Source organism: Bos mutus, chromosome 8 (assembly GCF_027580195.1).
Source record: "Bos mutus isolate GX-2022 chromosome 8, NWIPB_WYAK_1.1, whole genome shotgun sequence".
Classification (NCBI taxonomy): domain Eukaryota; kingdom Metazoa; phylum Chordata; class Mammalia; order Artiodactyla; family Bovidae; genus Bos; species Bos mutus.
Window position 1 is genome coordinate 94,653,256 of NC_091624.1, and position 20,500 is coordinate 94,673,755.

At 42.4% G+C, this 20,500-nt stretch overlaps 1 protein-coding gene across 2 annotated transcripts in view; it reads left to right on the top strand.

Annotated features, from left to right (window-relative positions):
• Positions 1–20,500, top strand: part of TEK (TEK receptor tyrosine kinase) — a 104,535-nt gene that overhangs the window by 56,471 nt on the left and 27,564 nt on the right. For both annotated transcript variants that reach the window (XM_005904802.2, XM_005904801.3), the window contains exons 5-11: positions 1,359–1,490; positions 2,138–2,278; positions 3,813–3,941; positions 6,203–6,354; positions 10,191–10,335; positions 17,153–17,314; positions 19,455–19,589. In XM_005904802.2, coding sequence (XP_005904864.1) covers positions 1,359–1,490; positions 2,138–2,278; positions 3,813–3,941; positions 6,203–6,354; positions 10,191–10,335; positions 17,153–17,314; positions 19,455–19,589 — 996 coding nt within the window. The remainder of the gene's footprint in view (positions 1–1,358; positions 1,491–2,137; positions 2,279–3,812; positions 3,942–6,202; positions 6,355–10,190; positions 10,336–17,152; positions 17,315–19,454; positions 19,590–20,500) is intronic.

Consider the following 20,500-nt stretch of genomic DNA (forward strand, 5'->3'; position numbering starts at 1 on the left):
GAGGAGCCAGGAAATACGAATCTGGGAAGCCTCTTACCATTCTTGTGCTTTCGGTCTTGGATCTTGCTTCATTTCTTCTGCGCTTTCTACCTGAAAAATATGTGAGTGCTACTAGCTCCTGCTTCCCCTTTTAGCTTGGCTCCCTTCTCCACATTCTTCATCTTTTAAAAATTTTTATTTAATATTGAAGTATGGCTGATTTACAATGTTGTGTTAGTTTCATATGTACAGTAAAGTTATACATATTCATATATCTATTCTTTTTCAGATTCTTTGCCCATTTAGGTTTTTCTCCACATTCTTTAAACTGCTGCTGCTGCTAAGTCACTTCAGTCGTGTCCAACTCTGTGCGACCCCACAGACGGCAGCCCACCAGGCTCCCCCGTCCCTGGGATTCTCCAGGCAAGAACACTGGAGTGGGTTGCCATTTCCTTCTCCAATGCATGAAACTGAAAAATGAAAGTGAAGTCGCTCAGTCGTGTCCGACCCTCAGCGACCCCATGGACTGCAGCCTACCAGGCTCCTCCGTCCATGGGATTCTTTAAACTAGATGTTCCCAAACTTTGGCATGCCTCAGAATTATCTAAAACACCTGTGAAGCATAGGGTACTAAGCTACCTCCAGAGTTTCTCATCCAGTAAGTCATGGATAGGAGTCTGGGGTTTGCATTTCTAACAGATTCCCAGATAATTGGAGATGCTACTCATCAGGGGTCGCACTTTGAAAACCACTGCTCTTGTCTCTAACTGTACCTGCAGCTCCTCAAGCATACTATGTTTCCCTCCCAATCTAGCCTTTGCCCAGAACACACTCTCCAGCATTATCTTCTTTGTCACTTAGGAGGTCGTACAGAGTCAACTGACATACCACCTCCTCCGGGAAGCCTTCCTTTATGCCCTATTCCAACCCTAATACAGATTAGGTAGTTCTCACACTGCTATATTTAAAATGAATAACTGACAAGGATCTACTGTATATATAGCACAAGGAGCACTGCTCAATGTTATGTGGCAGCCTGTATGGGAGAGGAGTTTGAGAGAGAATGGGTACATGTATGTGTATGGCTGAGTCCCTTTGTTGACCACCTGGAATTATCACAACATTGTTGATCAGCTATACTCCAATATAAAATGAAAAGTTAAAAAAATAATTGGGTACCTCTGTCTTTGTCTTTATCATGTTCCGTTACATGTCTGTTTCCCGCATTGGACTCTTAGCTTTTTGAGAGCAGAGGTTGTGTTTTATTTATCTTCATTCACCAGCGTCCACTCATGTGGCTAACATGTCGCAGGTGCTCAGTAGAGCTTTGAGGAATGAATGTGCTCCACTCACCAGAGTTTTGTTTTCCTTAACCAAAGGATGTGAAGCTCAGAAGTGGGGACCTGAATGTAACCGCATCTGCACTGCTTGTATGAACAATGGGATCTGCCATGAAGATACTGGGGAATGCATTTGCCCTCCTGGGTTTATGGGGAGAACATGTGAGAAGGGTAAGTCAAGAGTGCTTGATGAGTACCTTGTGGATTTAAAATCCATCATTGCTGGATCCAAATTTTAGATCTGGACACAGTTGGGATGGAAGCTAAATGGCCTCTGTGACACCATATGGTACCTTTGTGTAAATTCAGAAAAGGCTCTTTATTGTCAACCACTGGAAAGTTGTGAAAGTCACTCAGTCGTGTCCGACTCTTCGAGACCCCATGGACTGTACAGTCCATGGGATTTTCCAGGCCAGAATACTAGAGTGGGTAGCTGTTCCCTTCTCCAGGGGAATCTTCTCAACCCAGGGATTGAACCCAGGTTTCCTGCATCACAGGTGGATTCTTTACCAGCTGAGCCACCAGGGGAAAGTTGTGACAGGTGTACAAATCTGTGACGTCATTGATGTGAACACCGTTCCATCAGTTTGTGCAATGCACGACCTGCATGACTGGGAGTAGTGGCTCCTATGTCCTGTCCAAAAGGCAGTTTCATTATCTGTAAGGTGGACCATGAGGGTTCTTTACCCTGACCATTCCATGGCTCAGACTGGAATATTTTCCATGTTCAGTGGTCTAGGAGAGACCCTTGAAAAGAAGAATCATGCCTTTCAAAGGGTTGGGTATTTGCCTCTGAATCATCTTTTTCTCTCCCATAGCATGTGAACCGCACACATTTGGCAGAACTTGTAAAGAAAGGTGTAGTGAACCAGAGGGATGCAAGTCCTTCGTGTTCTGTCTCCCAGACCCCTATGGGTGTTCCTGTGCCACAGGCTGGAAGGGTCTGCAGTGCAATGAAGGTATGGGCCAGTCACACCCTGAAGAAACAAGGTTCTAGCAGGTATACCGAGGATTCCCAGCTTCCCAGACATCGGTGTATAGGACATACCTGGACTACTCAGTCAGCTGTCTATGCTGAGCTATAGGGTTTTGAATCAAAGATACTTTCATCCGAAGTTAAATATGCTTTTGTATTAAGACTCTGGACCACTTAGAAAGTGCTGCTGATACACATCACCTGGGGATCTTTTTAGAACACAGATTCTGTTCTATAGGTCTGGACTGGAGACTGAGGGTCTGCATTTCTAACAAGCTCCCAGATGATGCTGTTGGGTTTCAGACCACATTTTGGGCTGGAAAGGCATAGATTTACTTTTTTCACTACGTCATAAATATCAGTACTTTTATGTCAGATACAGACAAGATTTGGGATTTGAAAATTGAGGAAGTTAAGATCTTATCTTCTGTGGATACTAGTAGCTTCACCTACTCGAAGCTAACCCACCAGGCTCCTCTGTCCATGGGATTCTCCAGGCAAGAATACTGGACTGGGTTGCCATTTCCTCCTCCAGGGGATCTTCCTGACCCAGGGATAGAACCCACGTCTCCTGCATCTCCTGCACTGCAGGCAGATTCTTTACCACTGAGCCAAATAGGGAGCCCGACTTAACGTGAATCTGTAGGCAAATATGCTAGACCCTCCCTAACAAATGCTAATGTGGTGAGTTAGCCAGAGCTCAAAGACGTTTCAGTATTTGCTCCCCAAAGTCAGTTTTTTTCCACATCTGGCACTGCTGGAAGATGGACTACGTGGCACTATTCCATTTCTCCTTGTGTTGATTGTATCCTAAACATTGTGAAATTTACAGTGAGGAGACTCTGCAGTGCAGTATATTCCTCTCAGGAGTGTTTATTTTGTTTGTTATGTCCTGTAAGGCAATCAACTTGGGGTGACTCAAACTGCAAACTCTGACTCCCAGGCATCAGCTCAGACTCAGTTCATTCCTTTTACCTTTAGCTGGGCTGTGTTGAGCCTGCACTTAAAGATGTGTGGTTCTGGGAGCAGCCAAAAATTTGAGACTTCCTCCCTCTGGTTCTTCCTTTCTAAATTTTCCCTCCCAATTTTAAGTGGCTGCAGTTGCCCTGACTCTGTCCTCTAAGACTTCTCTACCAGTAAGACTTCAGGTTTTCTCTGGAGTTCTAACATCCCCACATAGTGTCAGCTGTGCTGACCATGGGACTAAAAGCTGGGGAGCACACCATTCCCATCTTCCAAGTTTTAATTCCCCTCAGAGCCTTCCTGGTCCTTCCCATCCTCCCTCCCACCTCATCAGTCATCAATGCTTTCAGGTGGCCTGGTAAGTGCTTATTCAACTTGCCTGGAATCAGAATTTCTCTAACCTTTAATTTCTTGGTAATACAGATATATCACTTACTACCTTTTATAACCAGTAAGGTTGATAGCTTGGAGAGAAAAATAAAACTAGCCACTTACAGCCTGAATCTTCATCCTTCCCCCATATTAACACTAGTTGTTGATGCCTTTGTTGACAGCATGCCAGCCTGGTTATTATGGACCAGACTGTAAGCTCAGGTGCAGTTGCACCAACGGGGAGAAGTGTGATCGGTTCCAAGGATGCCTCTGCTCTCCAGGACGCCAAGGGCTCCAGTGTGAGAAAGAAGGTAAAGCAAGGTAACACTGTAATCAGGGCCGAGTTCAGCACATCTGAACCCAGCTTTGCTGGCATCATTCTTGCCCCACGAGCCCAAGAGTCTTAAACTCCTTCTGTTTCCAAGCAGAAGTAGGGAAGAATAGATCCTCTGTTCTAAAGGACCACTTTCTGAACCTTCTTTATGGACTCTCACATTGGCCTTTCCCATAGAGAATGAACCTCGTGCTCTTTGTAGCACAGTAAGTGATAACCAGCCACTGAGAGCTCTGTCTGCCTTTTTGACGGTCTTTTCGAGGACCAGACTTTTCCCTGGATATGCACAGCAGTGAAAGAATTACTTTGAAGAATTACAAAATTAGATTTTTTTTGGCTGGCTTTCTTCATTTACCATACTGTTTTTGAGGTTTATCTATATTGTAGCACATATCAGTATGCTTCTCATTCCTTTTTATTGCCCTACCATCTGTTCTCATTAAAAAATCTTGTCTGAACACAGCCATGCCCCTTTGTTTACCATAGATCATGTGAGGCTGCTCTTACAACGGGGTTGAGTAGTTACCACCCAGAACATATGGCCTGCCAAGTTGAAAATATTTATTATCTAGTCCTTTAAGGAAAGTCTGCTAACCCCTGTTCTAGAATATACTTTTTAAAATCAAAAGAAGCATATTTTTAAAATTTAAAAATAATAAACATATATTACATTTTCAGTCAAACAAATATAAATAACATATGTCCAGTGAAATCTGCACTCAGAGTAGTAAGACATTTATAGTCTTTTCTCTGTGAGTTTTAAATATCAGAACAAGTATGGAGAGAAATACCAACTGTTTTCTCAAAGGCCTTAGCTGGTCAGCTTTATACTTTCCCTTCTACCCCAGGATTTGGACTTTGCTACAGGGTAAGAATCTGGGAGGGTGTAGAGAGGGGAGGAAAGGCTATGGGGCTGTCAGAGGATGGACTGAAAGTGGGCAACAAACAAGCTTAATGATTTGCCTTTTCTGTTTCACTTCTTCCTTTCTGTACTAAGGCCGGTGTTGCAAAAAAAAAAAGTGAGACTCTCAAACTTAGACCCAGATTCTGGGCTTTCAAGGGGCAGACCCCTTTCCCCACACCCTCTACCTGTTCCTCTAACCTCCATCCAATCGCAGAAAACTGCAAGGGGACAGAGAAGAAAAGGCATGGATTGAAAGTGTTAGAGCACTTCCAACAATTCCAACACCAGTACCTAAGTGTGCTAAACAGTTTGGCAAATTTTCTCATTATAGTCTCCCCAGCTCTGCAGATGTATCAAAGAATACCTTTGTGGCTATTAGACCTTTTCTTCTCCTGCTCCGTACACTTCACTTGTTTCATTCTAGGCTTGAGAGATAGGATAATAATATATAATATCAATATTGATGCATTTACCCTGACCCCCACCTCCTCTCAACACTGCTATGGAGCAGCTTGTAAATGACTGCTGTTCTTTTTTTCTGGAAAGGACTCAGCCACTTTTCCAATGTTTTAAGTGCATGTCCATCTCCTACATTATTTACCGAGTGTTGGACCGTTTTCAGTTGTGTCCTACATGTGGTCCAAAACTCTCTAAGACCCCACAGTTCAGGATAAAATTGTTAAATTTCAGGATTATTCATTCTCTACTCTGCAGATATTAGTAAGGAATCCTGACGCCTTTATTGATATCAGAGGCATTTATTTTCCTTTCCATGTTGGCAGCAGTATTTTTTATTTGGCTACTGATGAGAAATTGATTAGGGGAATTTTATTCCACTTCCCTTCTTGGATGTAAATGTGAATATAATTAATCATCAGCCAGTTGCAGTCTTCCCAATCAATGAGACATCTCTCAGATATCAAAACTAATGATCACATTGTTGATCAGAGAATCAGGGGCTTGCAGAGTGGAAGAAGAACTGGCTTTGGTTTTTGTTTTTGTAAAAATATATTCCCTTAAAAAGCAAGAGAGGGACTGGACAGTCAGATCTGCAGAGATGTGGTGATGATGACCATTTCAGCATTGAGACCGTATCCCCTAGGACCCTGAGAAAGTACATCATTATGGCAAAGAGTGTGAATTCTGGTTCTGGTAACCATTTTAATGGGAATTGAGAGCAACTACCCCCCAAAATTTATTATATAATGATAAAACAATAAAATACTTGCCAATTTCTTGCCCAGTACATGACTTGCTAGATGGTAACTACTTTCATATTTTCTGCTTATGCTGTGTTAAAGATTAGGTTTCACAGTGTTGTTTCCTTCATTCAGGTGTGCCAAGGATGACTCCAAAGATAGAGGATTTGCCAGATCATATAGAAGTGAACAGTGGTAAATTCAACCCCATCTGCAAAGCATCTGGCTGGCCCCGACCTGCTAATGAAGAAATGACCCTGGTGAAGCCAGATGGGACAGTGCTACGTGTAAGAGTTATTCTCTCTCTCTCTCTCTCTTTTTTTTTTTTTTTTGGTAGAACAAATTATAGCTTTTTTAAAAGTTGAAGCGTAGTTGATTTATAGTGTTGTGTTATTTTCAGGTATATAGCAAAGTAATTCGGTTCTATTTTTCAAGATTATTTTCCAGTAAAAGTTACTACAAGATATTGAATATGGTTCCCTCTCTTATAGACTAAATCCTTTTTTTATGTAGTGGTTTGTATCTGCCAATCCCGAGCTCCTAATTTATGCCCCACTAGCCCTCTCCCTTTCCACAGTGGTAACCGTGTTTGTTTTCTATACTATAAGTTTGTTTTCTATACTATAAGTCTGTTCTCTATACTATAAGTCTGTTCTCTATACTATACGTCTGTTCTCTATACTGTACGTCTGTTCTCTGTACTGTACGTCTGTTCTCTGTACTGTACGTCTGTTCTCTGTACTGTGAGTCTGTTCTCTATACTATACGTCTGTTCTCTACACTGCACGTCTTTTCTCTGTACTGTACGTCTGTTCTCTGTACTGTATGTCTGTTCTCTGTACTGTACGTCTGTTCTCTGTACTGTGAGTCTGTTCTCTATACTATACGTCTGTTCTCTATACTATACGTCTGTTCCTGTACTGTACGTCTGTTCCCTGTACTGTAAGTCTGTTCCCTGTACTGTAAGTCTGTTCCCTGTACTGTAAGTCTGTTCTCTGTACTATGAGTCTGTTCTCTGTACTGTAAGTCTGTTCCCTGTACTGTAAGTCTGTTCTCTGTACTGTGAGTCTGTTCTCTGTACTGTGAGTCTGTTTCTCTGTACTGTACGTCTGTTCTCTGTACTGTGAGTCTGTTCTCTATACTATACGTCTGTTCTCTGTACTGTACGTCTGTTCCTGTACTGTAAGTCTGTTCTCTATACTGTACGTTTGTTCTCTGTACTGTACGTCTGTTCTCTGTACTGTACGTCTGTTCTCTGTACTGTGAGTCTGTTCTCTATACTGTACGTCTGTTCCCTGTACTGTAAGTCTGTTCTCTGTACTGTAAGTCTGTTCTCTATACTATACGTCTGTTCTCTGTACTGTACGCCTGTTCTCTGTACTGTATGTCTTTTTCTCTGTACTTTACGTCTGTTCTCTGTACTGTATGTCTGTTCCCTGTACTGTACGTCTGTTCCTTGTACTGTACATCTGTTCCCTGTACTGTAAGTCTGTTCTCTATACTGTATGTCTGTTCTCTGTACTGTACGTCTGTTCTCTGTACTGTATGTCTTTTCTCTGTACTGTACGTCTGTTCTCTGAACTGTACGTCTGTTCTCTGAACTGTATGTCTGTTCCCTGTACTGTACGTCTGTTCTCTGTACTGTACGTCTGTTCCCTGTACTGTACATCTGTTCCCTGTACTGTAAGTCTGTTCTCTGTACTGTGAGTCTGTTCTCTATACTATACGTCTGTTCTCTGTACTGTACGTCTGTTCTCTGTACTGTACGTCTGTTTCCTGTACTGTACATCTGTTCCCTGTACTGTAAGTCTGTTCTCTGTACTGTAAGTCTGTTCTCTGTACTATGAGTCTGTTCTCTGTACTGTAAGTCTGTTCCCTGTACTGTAAGTCTGTTCTCTGTACTGTGAGTCTGTTCTCTATACTGTGAGTCTGTTCTCTATACTATACGTCTGTTCTCTGTACTGTACGTCTGTTCCCTGTACTGTAAGTCTGTTCTCTATACTGTATGTTTGTTCTCTGTACTGTACGTCTGTTCTCTGTACTGTACGTCTGTTCTCTGTACTGTGAGTCTGTTCTCTATACTGTACGCCTGTTCTCTATACTGTACGTCTGTTCCCTGTACTGTACGTCTGTTCTCTGTACTGTAAGTCTGTTCCCTGTACTGTAAGTCTGTTCTCTGTACTGTAAGTCTGTTCTCTGTACTATGAGTCTGTTCTCTGTACTGTAAGTCTGTTCCCTGTACTGTAAGTCTGTTCTCTGTACTGTGAGTCTGTTCTCTATACTGTGAGTCTGTTCTCTGTACTGTACGTCTGTTCTCTGTACTGTGAGTCTGTTCTCTATACTATACGTCTGTTCTCTGTACTGTAAGTCTGTTCTCTGTACTATAAGTCTGTTCTCTATACTATAAGTCTGTTCTCTATACTATAAAAGTCTGTTCTCTGTGTCTGTGAGTCTGTTTCTGTTTTGTAAATAAGTTCATTTGTGTCATATTTTAGATTTCATGTATAACTGATATCATATGATATCTGTCTTTTTCTGTCTGATTTGCTTCACTTAGTATGATAATAAGTCCATCCATGTTGTGGCAAATGGCATCATTTTTATTCTGTTTTATGGCTGAGTAGTATTCTATCATGTATATGTATGTGTGTGTGTGTATCACATCTCAGACAAGACTGGGTATTCATATCTGGCACTTACCACTGGTTAGGGTGCTACCACATCGTTTTTTTTTGCTTGAAAGAAATAAGGACTAAGCTACTTTCCCACATGTTTCCCTTCCCTCTCTCAACAGTGCCAAATGCAGCAGAGACAGGTACCACCTCAAATTTCTCTGTGTCACAAGTGGTCTGCAGGAAATTGATTTATTTTGTTATCTAAAGACTTGGAACTAGTTATTTTATTTTTCTCTCAAAGATGACCAAAAATCAACTTGACCAGAAGGTAGATCCAAGTGATGTCTTAGGGGCAGAATATGCAGAATATTCACACATCAGATGTTCCTGATTCCACTTTAACAATCCACTAGGTGTAGTAGGCAATGGCACCCCACTCCAGTACTCCTGCCTGGAAAATCCCATGGATGGAGGAGCCTGGTGGGCTGCAGTCCATGGGGTCACTAAGAGTCGGACACGAGTGAGTGACTTCACTTGCACTTTTCCCTTTCATGCATTGGAGAAGGAATAGCAACCCACTCCAGTGTTCTTGCCTGGAGAATCCCAGGGATGGGGGAGCCTGGTGGGCTGCCGTCTATAGGTCGCACAGGGTTGGACATGACTGAAGTGACGTAGCAGCAGCAGCAGGTATAGTAGGAGCCGACTGACAGCTTCCAAAATCTTGCTGGCCTTTCCTAGTCACAGCTACCTTCTGGTGAGAGCTGACCACACTACACACGTCTCACTTAACATTAGTTAGTTATTTTGCAGAAGTGGAAACTGGTTGGGTGAAGCTAAATAACTAAAGAAAGTGAGAATCACTCAGTCGTGTCCAGCTCTTTGTGACCCCATGGTGGTAGCCCACCAGGCTCCTCTGTGCATGAAATCCTCCAGGCAAGAATGCTGGAGTGGGTTAGCATTCCCGTCTCCAGGGGATTGTCCTAAGCCTGGAATTGAACCTGCACTGCAGGCAGATTCTTTAGTGTCTGAGCCACCAGGGAAGCCCAAGCAATTGGCCAGAATTGGCAGAGCTGGGATGTGAGCTTGGGCCCATGTGTTTTCAGAGCCTTGACTTTTTCCAGAATACCATACTCAGCCAGCCTCTCAAACACTTCAGAAGCCATTTTGTCATTTCACCCAGCCATCACTGCATTGGACCATAAAAGAACAAATGTTACCAGAAGCAGTTTAGAAGGAATTAGACTTTTTGCTTGGAAGTGTTTATCCCATACTCCCAAACACACAACTACAACAGCAGGATCTGCAAGGGCATCAATCCAACATAAACTTGCAGGGTTACTACAATAGCTTTGGAAATAAGCCAACGCTTATACAAGCATTGGACTGATCTTCTTAATCTCTCCTAGAAAACTTCTTATTTAACAATGAGATGGGGTCAGTGTTATGAACCTTTGTGTTTATACCTCTGTAGAAGCTTCTGTTTTATTTTTTGTATTTGACCTTTCCAGCCAAAAGACTTTAACCACACGGGTCATCTCTCCGTGGCTACCTTCACCATCAACCGGATCCTACCCCCTGACTCAGGAGTCTGGGTCTGCAGTGTGAACACAGTGTCTGGGATGGTGGAAAAGCCTTTCAACATTTCTGTTAAAGGTAAACTCCATTTTCCAGGGGAAGAGATTGTATGCTTGATGGTTCTGCATTTATGTATTGCTGGGCGCCGCCTTTAGATAGAAATGCCCTCTGACCACTAAAATGCCTTTTGGATGTTCTCCAGGATACTAAGCCTTAAGCAAAAAAATTACGTGCATTGAAATGGAAAGGAGGGATTAAGTTTATGACCTTTGGAATTACATAGCCCTGGGTTTGATTTTTATGGCTGACAGCTAGTAAACTTGGGTGTGGCTTTGAGCAAATGAATTTGACCTCTGTTCAGTTCAGTTCAGTAGCTCAGTTGTGTCCAACTCTTTGCGACCCTGGGGACTGCAGCACGTCAGGCTCCCTGTCCATTGCCAATTTCCAGAGGTTACTCAAACTCATGTCCATTGAGGCAGTGATGCCATCCAACCATCTCATCCTCTGTTGTCCCCTTCTTCTCCTCCCATGCTCAATCTTTCCAGCATCAGGGTCTTTTCAAATGAGTCAGCTCTTCGCATCAGGTGGCCAAAGTGTTAAGAGTTTCAGCTTCAGCATCAGTCCTTCCAATGCATATTCAGGACTGATTCCCTTTAGGATGGACTGCTTGGATCTCCTTGCAGTCCAAGGGACTCTCAAGAGTCTTCTCCAACACCCCAGTTCAAAAGTATCAATTCTTTGGTGCTCAGCTTTCTTTATAGTCCAATTTTCACATCCATCCATGACCATTGGGAAAACCATAGCTTTGACTATTCGGACCTTTGTTAGCAAAGTAATGTCTCTGCTTTTTAATATGCTGTCTAGGTTGGTCATAACTTTTCTTCCAAGGAGTGAGCATCTTTTAATTTCATGGCTGCAGTTACCAGCTGCAGTGATTTTGGAGGCCCCCCAAATCCACTGTTTCCACTGTTTCCCCATCTATTTGCCATGCAGTGATGGGACCAGATGCCATGATCTTAGTTTTCTGAATGTTGAGTTTTAAGCCAACTTTTTCACTCTCCTTTTTCACTTTCATCAAGAGGCTCTTCAGTTCTTTACTTTCTGCCAAAAGTGTGGTGTCATCTGCATATCTGAGGTTATTGATATTTCTCCTGGCAATCTTGATTCCAGCTTGTGCTTCATCCAGTCCGGCATTTCTCATGATGTACTCTGCTGCTACTGCTGCTGCTAAGTCACTTCAGTCGTGTCTGACTCTGTGCGACCCCATAGACGGCAGCCCACCAGGCTCCTCTGTCCATGGTATTTTCCAGGCAAGAGTACTGGAGTGGGTGGCCATTGCCTTCTCTAGATGTATTCTGCATATAAGTTAAATAAGTAGGGTGACAATATACAGCCTTGATGTACTCCTTTCCCTATTTGGAACCAGTCTGTTGTCCCATGTCCAGTTCTGACTGTTGCTTCTTGACCTGTATACAGATTTCTCAGGAGGCAGGTCAGGTGGTCTGGTATTCCCATCTCTTGAAGAATTTTCCACAGTTTGTTGTGAACCACATAGTCAAAGGCTTTGGCATAGTCAATAAAGCAGAAGTAGATGTTGTTCTGGAACTCTCTTGCTTTTTCGATGATCCAGCAGATGTTGGCAATTTGATCTCTGGTTCCTCTGCCTTTTCTAAATCCAGCTTGAACATCTGGAAGTTCACGGTTCACATATTGCTGAAGCCTGGCTTGGAGAATTTTGAGCATTACTTTACTAGCATGTGAGATGAGTGCAATTGTGCGGTAGTTTGAGCATTCTTTGGCATTGCCTTTCTTTGGGATTGGAATGAAAACTGACCTTTTCCAGTCCTGTGGCCACTGCTGAGTTTTCCAAATTTGCTGGCATATTGAGTACAGCACTTTCACAGCATCATCTTTTAGGATTTGAAAGAGCTCAACTGGAATTCCATCACCTCCACTAGCTTTGTTTTTAGTGATGCTTCCTAAGGCCCACTTGACTTCACCTTCTAGGACGTCTGGCTCTAGGTGACCTGTCTGAACCTTTCTTTATTTGTAAATAAAGCTTAGCTTATCTACCACTCAGAGTGATTGTGAGATTGTTAAGTAGTGGAATTGCATCTGGCACAAGTCTGGTAGTGATTTTATTTTTGTAGAAAGTTTAACTTTGTCATTGTCTTGACTTCTGATTCACTACAGAGAAGTTAGAGAATCTTAATTTGCAGACTACTCACTTAATATGAAGCCTGGGTGAACATGAATGATTTTCTTATATATTCAGAGTTCTAACTATTCTTCCTACTATGAAATACTGTTTCAATATTTGGAATTATTCCAAGTGGATTTGTGTACATTTGAGGCTTGAGGGGAAGGAATAGAGTGGAAGTAACTCCAAGTTCCCTTGGTTGTTGTACAGAGAGGTAATACAAATTTTAATTTTGAAAGTTACTTTTGAATGTACTTAAACAAAAGCACCTAATAACTCTGTGGTATGTATTCTAGAAAGGCATTGGACTAAATGCTTCATTCATCTTATTATTTTTAAAATATTCATGGTATTTATTTTTTGGCTTCACCAGGTCTTAGTTGTGGCAGGCAGGATCTTTAGTTGTGGCATGTGGGATCTAGTTCCCTGACCAAGGATTCATCCCAGGCCTCTTGCTTTAGGAGTGCAGAGTCTTAGGCACTGAACCACCAGGAAGTCCTATCTTACTTCATTTTTATAAAGACCAGGCACAATAGTATTGTTATCCCGTCTTGATCAGTCCGGAACTAGGTTCAGAGGTTTAGGTGACTTGCCTAAGGTAGCCCATCTCGTGAACAGCCAGTCTCAGTTTGGAACCTGGTCCAACCCAGCATCATCATTTCTAGATCATTTTGCTTTCTCAGTCTCTCCTATTCTCCTTATCTTCCCAGATAAGGAAGCAAGATAACTGAAGTTGTTGTGTATGTAACCTACTTCACTACTTGATTAGGAATCTTTGGGTGATCCTAGAGGTAATTTCTGTCAATGAAAGTAAATACCCAGAACATAATCTTGTTTTAAAAAAAGGTCAGTAACAATAGTAACATAAATAGAGCCTCATAGAGTTAGATTCTCTGCCCTGAGAACCCACAGAAACAACCTCAGAATCTTTAATATTTTTTTTTGATTACTGGAAAAGCCTGGATCTATTTTATTCAGTAAAACATTAACACAATCAAAATAATTTCTTACGTCATATTTGTTCTTGGAAGAAAGGAAATGATATGCAGACAAGACAAATTATGTTATTTTTGGAATATTTGCTGTCCATGGAAAGTAAATAATAAGTAAAAAAACAAACCATGTTGCTAAGATTCAGAAGAGTCACTGATTCTAATTTTTATTTTTTAAATAAGACACAGCACGCAACATCAGTCCATTGAAATATCTCTTGTTCTAAGTCACTGATGCCTCTTCACTGTCATATTGACTGACTGGTATCCTCAAAATGGAAAATTGCAAGTAGGTAAATTGAGCAGTGTCTTTAATCATAATATTAAAAAAGATACAGAGATACAGATTTCCTTCAGTGTTTGTAGGGAATTGGTTCTAGGACCTCTTTGGATACCAAACTCCACGGATGCTCAAGTCCCTTTTATAAAATGGTGTAGTATTTGTGTACAACCTATGCACATCCTCCTGTATACTTTAAATCATCTCTAAATTACTTAAACAATAGCCACCCCCCCATCTGTGGTTTCACTTTCCACGGTTTCAGTTACCCATGGTCAAATGAAGCTCAAAACACTAAATGGAAAATTCCAGAAATAAACAATATGTAATTTTTAAATTGTGTACTATTCTGAGTAGCGTGATGAAATCTCACACTGTTCCACTCCATCCTGCCTGGGATGTGGGTCTTCCCTTCATCCCATGTATACCACTCATTAGTCACTTAGACATCTACGTTATCGTTTCCTCTGTCATGGTATCAAAATGCTCATGTTCAAGTAACCTTTATTGTATTTAACAATGTGATGCTAGCAATTTGAATATTCCCTTACTTTGCCTAACTTATAAGTTAAACTTTACCTCTGGTATGTGTGTATGGGAGAAAAAAATGGTGTATGTAGAATTTGGTACTGTCTGCAGTTTCAGACATCCACTGGGGTCTTGGAAAGTATCCCCTGCAGATAAGGTGGATTATTGTAACACCATATACAATGTAAATGCTATGTAAATTGTTGTTAACTATAATATAAATATTTTGTAAATAGTTGCTGGCACATGGAAAATTTCAAGTTTTGCCTTGTAGAACTTTCTGGAGTTTTTTTTTTCCTTTCTGAATATTGATCTGCCCTTGGTTGAATCTGCAGATGCAGAACCTGTATATAGAAGGTTGACTATACTAGACTTTCCTCCCAGAATACAAACTAGAGCAACCACTTTGGAAAATTGGCAATATATGCTAAAACTAAGCATACACTTGCCCTGTGATGACATTCTACAGCTAAGTTTATGCTCAAAAGACTGCATTTGTTAAACAGTGTTCAAGAATGTTCTGAGGAGTTTTATTCCTAATAGTCCAAATATCCATCAGCATTAGAAAGAATAAGTAGAGTGTGTTATATTCATATGTAATAGGTTTCTAGGGCTGTGGTAGCAGAGTACTCTAGACTGAGCGGCTTAAACAACAGAAATTAATTTTCTCAGTGTTCTGGAGGCTAGGTGATCAGCGTAATCTTACGTTGATCTGAGATCAAGGTGTTAGCAGAGTTACTTTCTTCTGAGGCTTTGCTTCTTGGCTTGTAGATAGCTATATTCTCCCTGTATCTACTCAGGGTCTTCCCTGTGTGTGTGTGTGTGTGTGGTAATTTGATCTTCTTATGAGGGCCTCCCTGGTAGCTCAGATGGTAAAGAATCCGCCAGCAACTCAGGAGACCAGGATTCAATGCCTGGGTCGGGAAGAGCCCCTGGAGAAGGGTATGGCTACCCACTCCAGTATTCATGCCTGGAGAATTCCATGGACAGAGAAGCCTAACTGGCTATAGTACATGAGGTCATGAAGAGTCAGACACGACTGAGTAACACGCTAATGAGGACAGCCGTCATACGGGATTAGTGATGACTATAGCCCTCACTGTAACTGAATTGCCTCTTTAAAGACCCCCATCTCCAAATACTGCAATGCTCCCCTCATACAGCAAGGGTGATGTGCAGGGCTGGCTTCATGGGCTTATGACCTGTCCACACAGGGCCCTACACTTGGTTTAAGTTTCTGCTGTCTTCAACTTGAAATTTTACCTTTGAATTTCATAAGTGAAGTCCAGTGACACCATGGAGCTTGTGCATGAGTAGACGAGACCGATTCACAGTCTGTCTCCTTTCTTGGCCACCCCATTCCCCCATACATGTTCTCCATGCCCCAGGAATCTAATGGACCTCTTAACTCACGGGAGTTCAGTAAGACTCAAAGCAAGTTGAATAAGTTGAGCTACTTCTATAATTGAGTAAACAGGATACTGACAGCCTGTCAAGACATCCTTTCCTTTCAAACCAGAACTTGCTTCATATGGTAAACATACTGTATATCTGTTTATTTACCATGCCCCTTATGGGGGCTAAGAACCATTGAAATATCTAAGAATGTTTTCTCTCATCCAGAACCAATTTTTACCTTGTTGGGGTACTATTTCAGTCCCATTGAAAATACCTGGTCTTTGAGGTGGGGAGGTTATTCTGGATTATATAGGTGTGTTCAGTTCCTTAGTCATGACCGACTCTTCGTGACCTCATGGACTGTAGCCTGCCAGACTCCTCTGTCCATGGGATTCTCCAGGCAAGAATACAGGAGTGGGTAGCCATTCTCTTCTCCAGGGGATCTTCCTGACCCAGCAATCAAACCCGGGGCTTCTGCATTGCAGGCAGATTCTTTACCATTTGAGCCACCTGATTATCAAATGGTAAAGAATCTTTAAAGACTGTCAGAAAGAGGTATCACAACAGAAGAAAGGTCAGAGAGACATGAGTTTGTTGTCTTTGAAGATGGATAAAGGGACCATGAGTCAAGGAATACAGGTGTTTTTTAAGAAGCTGAAAAGAAGAAAACAAATTATCCCCTACAGCCTCTAGAAAGGAACACAGCCCTGTTAACACGTTGATCTTAGCCCAGTGAGACTAACTACTGACCCCCAGAGACCTCTGATTTCTGACCTCCAGAGCTGTAAGATAATAAATTTATGTTGCTGTAAGCAGAGAGAGACAGACAGACAGACATAGCCTGGTGGTCTAGTAGGATGATTGATATTAAATAATCACACAAAGAATAATGAATTCTGAAAATTGTAGTGAAGGAGAAGATCTGTGGAAGTGTGTGGCATGTGAGACTAACAAAGGTTCAGGGATAGACACTGTGAGGAAGTCACATCAGAGCTGAGAGTTGAATGATGAGTAAGCCATAACTGCAGAATTGTGGGGGGTCTGGTGCATTCCTTGCAGGAGAATAGTATCAGCCAAGAATCTGAGACAGAAAGGAGCCTGGTGCATTGTTAGGTGAATGAACTGAAAGGTCACTGGGACTGGAGAGTGTTGGATGAGAGGATGAGGGAGCTAAAGAGGCGGCAGGGGTGCTATTGTGCAAGGCCTGGCAGGTCATGGTATGAATTTCAGATTTTATTCAAAATGTAATGGGAACGCATGGAAAACTCTTGATCAGAGGAGTGCTCATTCTTTAAGAAAGTACTCTGTGGGTGGCAGGGGGGAGGGGTGAGAGCAAAGCCAGGAGATCACAGAGTGGGTAAGTGCGTTGAATCTGATCAGAGAACTCGAAGCGGGCTTTGTCAGGAATGTGAAGGCACTCACCCACTACCCCTATCTCAGAACAGCGGTAAAAATCCAAAGTGTAAGGACTGATCTGATTCTTGACATTTTATTTAGTTCTTCCAAAGCCCTTGAATGCCCCAAAGGTGATCGACACTGGACACAACTTTGCTGTCATCAACATCAGCTCTGAGCCTTACTTTGGGGATGGACCAATCAAATCCAAGAAGCTTCTGTACAAACCTGTTAATCACTATGAGGCTTGGCGGCATATTCAAGGTAAGATTTGGCAGGGAAATGCTCCAGCGAGAGATGGGACACCAGGAAAAGAAATTTGTCCCCAAATGTAGAAATCCTGTTTCTCAATCTCAACCCTCTACCCCAAGGTAGGGGCTGTGGCAGAGGATTCTACTTTGGAGTATTCAGGAGAGAGTGGCGGGGTGATGGCTCCTCTGAGTTGTGGGTCTACCTTTCTGAAAATCATGGTGTAAAATGGGGCACAGAACCAGCCTGTGTCAGGAGTCACTATCTTCATCAATGCTTCCTGTCCAGGTTCCTCTGGATCTCCAGTCCCATTTTGACTCTGTCTTGCTTGGTCATGGTAAAGGACATGTGTTTATGCTATGAATACAGTAACAGGGAAGTCCAGGGCCCACTGGAAAGGCAGGGACTTAATCTGCTTACATCTGAGGGGTGATTGTTGCTACTGTTGTTGTTCAGTCGCCAAGCTGTGCCCAACCCCTCATGACCCCATGGACTGCAGCACATCAGGCTTCCCTGTCCCTCACCATCTCCCAGAGTTTGCTCAAGTTCATGTCCATTGAATCAGGGATGCCATCCAACCATCTTATCTTCTGTCAACCCTCGTCTTCTTCTGCCTTCACTCTTTCCCACCATCAAGGGTCTTTTCCAATGAGTCAGCTGTTGCTACTGAACCACGTTTTCTTTTTTTTTTTTTTTCTTATTTGAGTTTGCCCTGTCTGCATTCTCCTAACTCACAGAAATTTGGGAAGGAATTTGGGCTGTGGCTGACTGAACTGGGGTAGGGGGAGGTGGGGCTACAGGCCCATCCCCAACTTTTTGAAAGCAAAAGCCCCAAATGTAATAAAATGTCAAACATTCATGAAAACAGTTAAATTTATTTAAGTTAAATTTACTTTGAAACAAATTACAGTCCTGCTTATTGCATGATAATGTAATAGCATTTTTTTTTTAAAAGCTGAGCACCATCTATTGACCCAGCTGCTTAAATTGTGCCATCTTATCGTGAGACATGCCACAGTCACACTTGTAGGGAACATACACACCTCCATCAATACTCTAGTCTCACTATGCCCATGAATTCCTAAAAGGGCCCTCTACCCATGACTGCAATGAAGGAGACACCGAGACACTAGTTCCATCCCTGGGTCTGGAAGATCCCCTGGAGATGGAAACGGCAACCCACTCCAGTGTTCTTGCCTGGGAAATCCCATGGGCAGAGGCGCCTCACAGGCTACAGTCCAAAGGGTCGCAGAGAGTCAGACACAACTGAGCGACTAAGCGCATATAATCAAGGAAGTTACCAAAAAAGAAAACGAAGGTTTGGGGCTTAAAAACACTAGCTGACCTGAGTACGTTGAAAAGAATCATGGTGGTATTACGGAGCTCTTCACATTCTTTTGAACACTCATCCAAAATTCAGAATCCCAGGAGCATAAGTCTAATTTGCTGGATTGTTGTTTCTATTGACAATGGCTAGGTCTTTTGAAAAAGCAGCTTAAAAAAAAAAGGATATTGATAATGCATTGTCTCTTTATGGACATCCACAAAGAGGTTTTCTAAAAACCCTTGAACACAGTCCAGTATTTTCCTTACTGACTTTATCATGTGTAAGGCAAAAATCTACCTTTGCAGTACTCATGCAAATAGCTCAGAAGAAAAGAAGCATATGTCATTTGTTTCTGGGAGGTATTTTCAAATACTTCAGAACCCTTTATTTATTATGACATGACTATTACAAATTTGTTGTCTGATTAGTGTAAGCAAACCCTCAAAGAGTCTTTTCTCTTGATAGCTTGATTGAAATCACTGTTTGCATTTGAAGGCAGTTATTTTCTATTATTCTAATTGAGTTTTTCCCCCTAAATCTGATTGGTATTCCCTATAGTTGAAGATGTGCCTGATTTTACTCTACAAATGAAAATACAGAAACACTAGAGCAGAAATGTATGAATGGCACAGAGATACTTACATGAAAAAGCCTTGTTTTCTTTATAGTAGGAACACTGAGACCCTGAAGATGGAATCTCCCCTCTGTTCTACTCAGACATTGTATTTTTGAAAACCAAGCATTAGTTCCCATCACAATAACAGCATTCCAGTTTGAAGAATGTAAAAGATTGCCAACTTAAGTTTCCTGGACTTTCCCTCTTCTCAGTGACAAATGAGATCGTTACCCTCAACTATTTGGAGCCTCGGACGGAATACGAGCTCTGCGTGCAGCTGGTCCGGCGTGGAGAGGGCGGAGAAGGCCATCCTGGCCCTGTGAGGAGATTCACAACAGCTTCCATCGGTCAGCTGAAGCAAACAGGCATTTATTCAGGAGCTGGGTGGGTGGGGGAGGAAGGGGAAAGAGGAAGGAAGACCAGGAAGGGTGGTGGTAGGTGAGCGGGTGGGTGGGAAGGGTGGTGGAAGGGGTTTGCTTTTGAATGGGTGGGAAAGTGACAGGAAGGCTAGAGACTTGGAGTCAAGCCAGCCCTTTATTTGGGCTGCTCTCCTGGTCTGTCTCCCTGGGGAAGGGGGCTGGAGTGATCCACGGGGACAGAGAAGGAAGCAGATGAGCCTTCAGGAAGGCAGGGACATCCCTGAGGACTTGGGATTTACTTTGTAGCAACTGTGCTCAGTCTTGGCTCCTGAGTTTTTCCACCAGCTTCCTGTTTCCATCCTAAGGGCCCAGGCCAGGCTCTTGCTGCATACATACTCCAGAAATATAAAGTAATTTGTAGCTTTTCAAAGTCATTCACGCACATGGTAAAAATATCGAATAGATTGAAAGGCTTTTACCTAAAGAACAGCAGTCCTATGCTCTATCCCTCCATTTCCCCATCCTATTTCCTTTATCTCCTTGAGCCATATGATATATACCACCCTGTTTCTCTCATGGCATGGCATGCAGGGTCTTAGATCCCCTTACTTCCTGGACTAGGGATCGAACCCATGCCTCCTGCAGTGGAAGTGCAGAGTCTTAACCACTGGACTGCCAGGGAAGTCTCTACCTCTATGTTTCTAAATCAGTGGTTCTCAAACAGTATTTTCCATCAGAATCATCTGCCCGGCTTATTAAAATAAATTTCTGGGCCTCGCCTCCAGGGTTTCAGATTCAGAAGTTTTGGAGTGGGAACAGGGCTCAAGAATCTGCATTTCTAATAAGTTCCCCAGTGATGTATGATGCTCTGGTCTTAAGTTTACACATTCCAAGTGTAG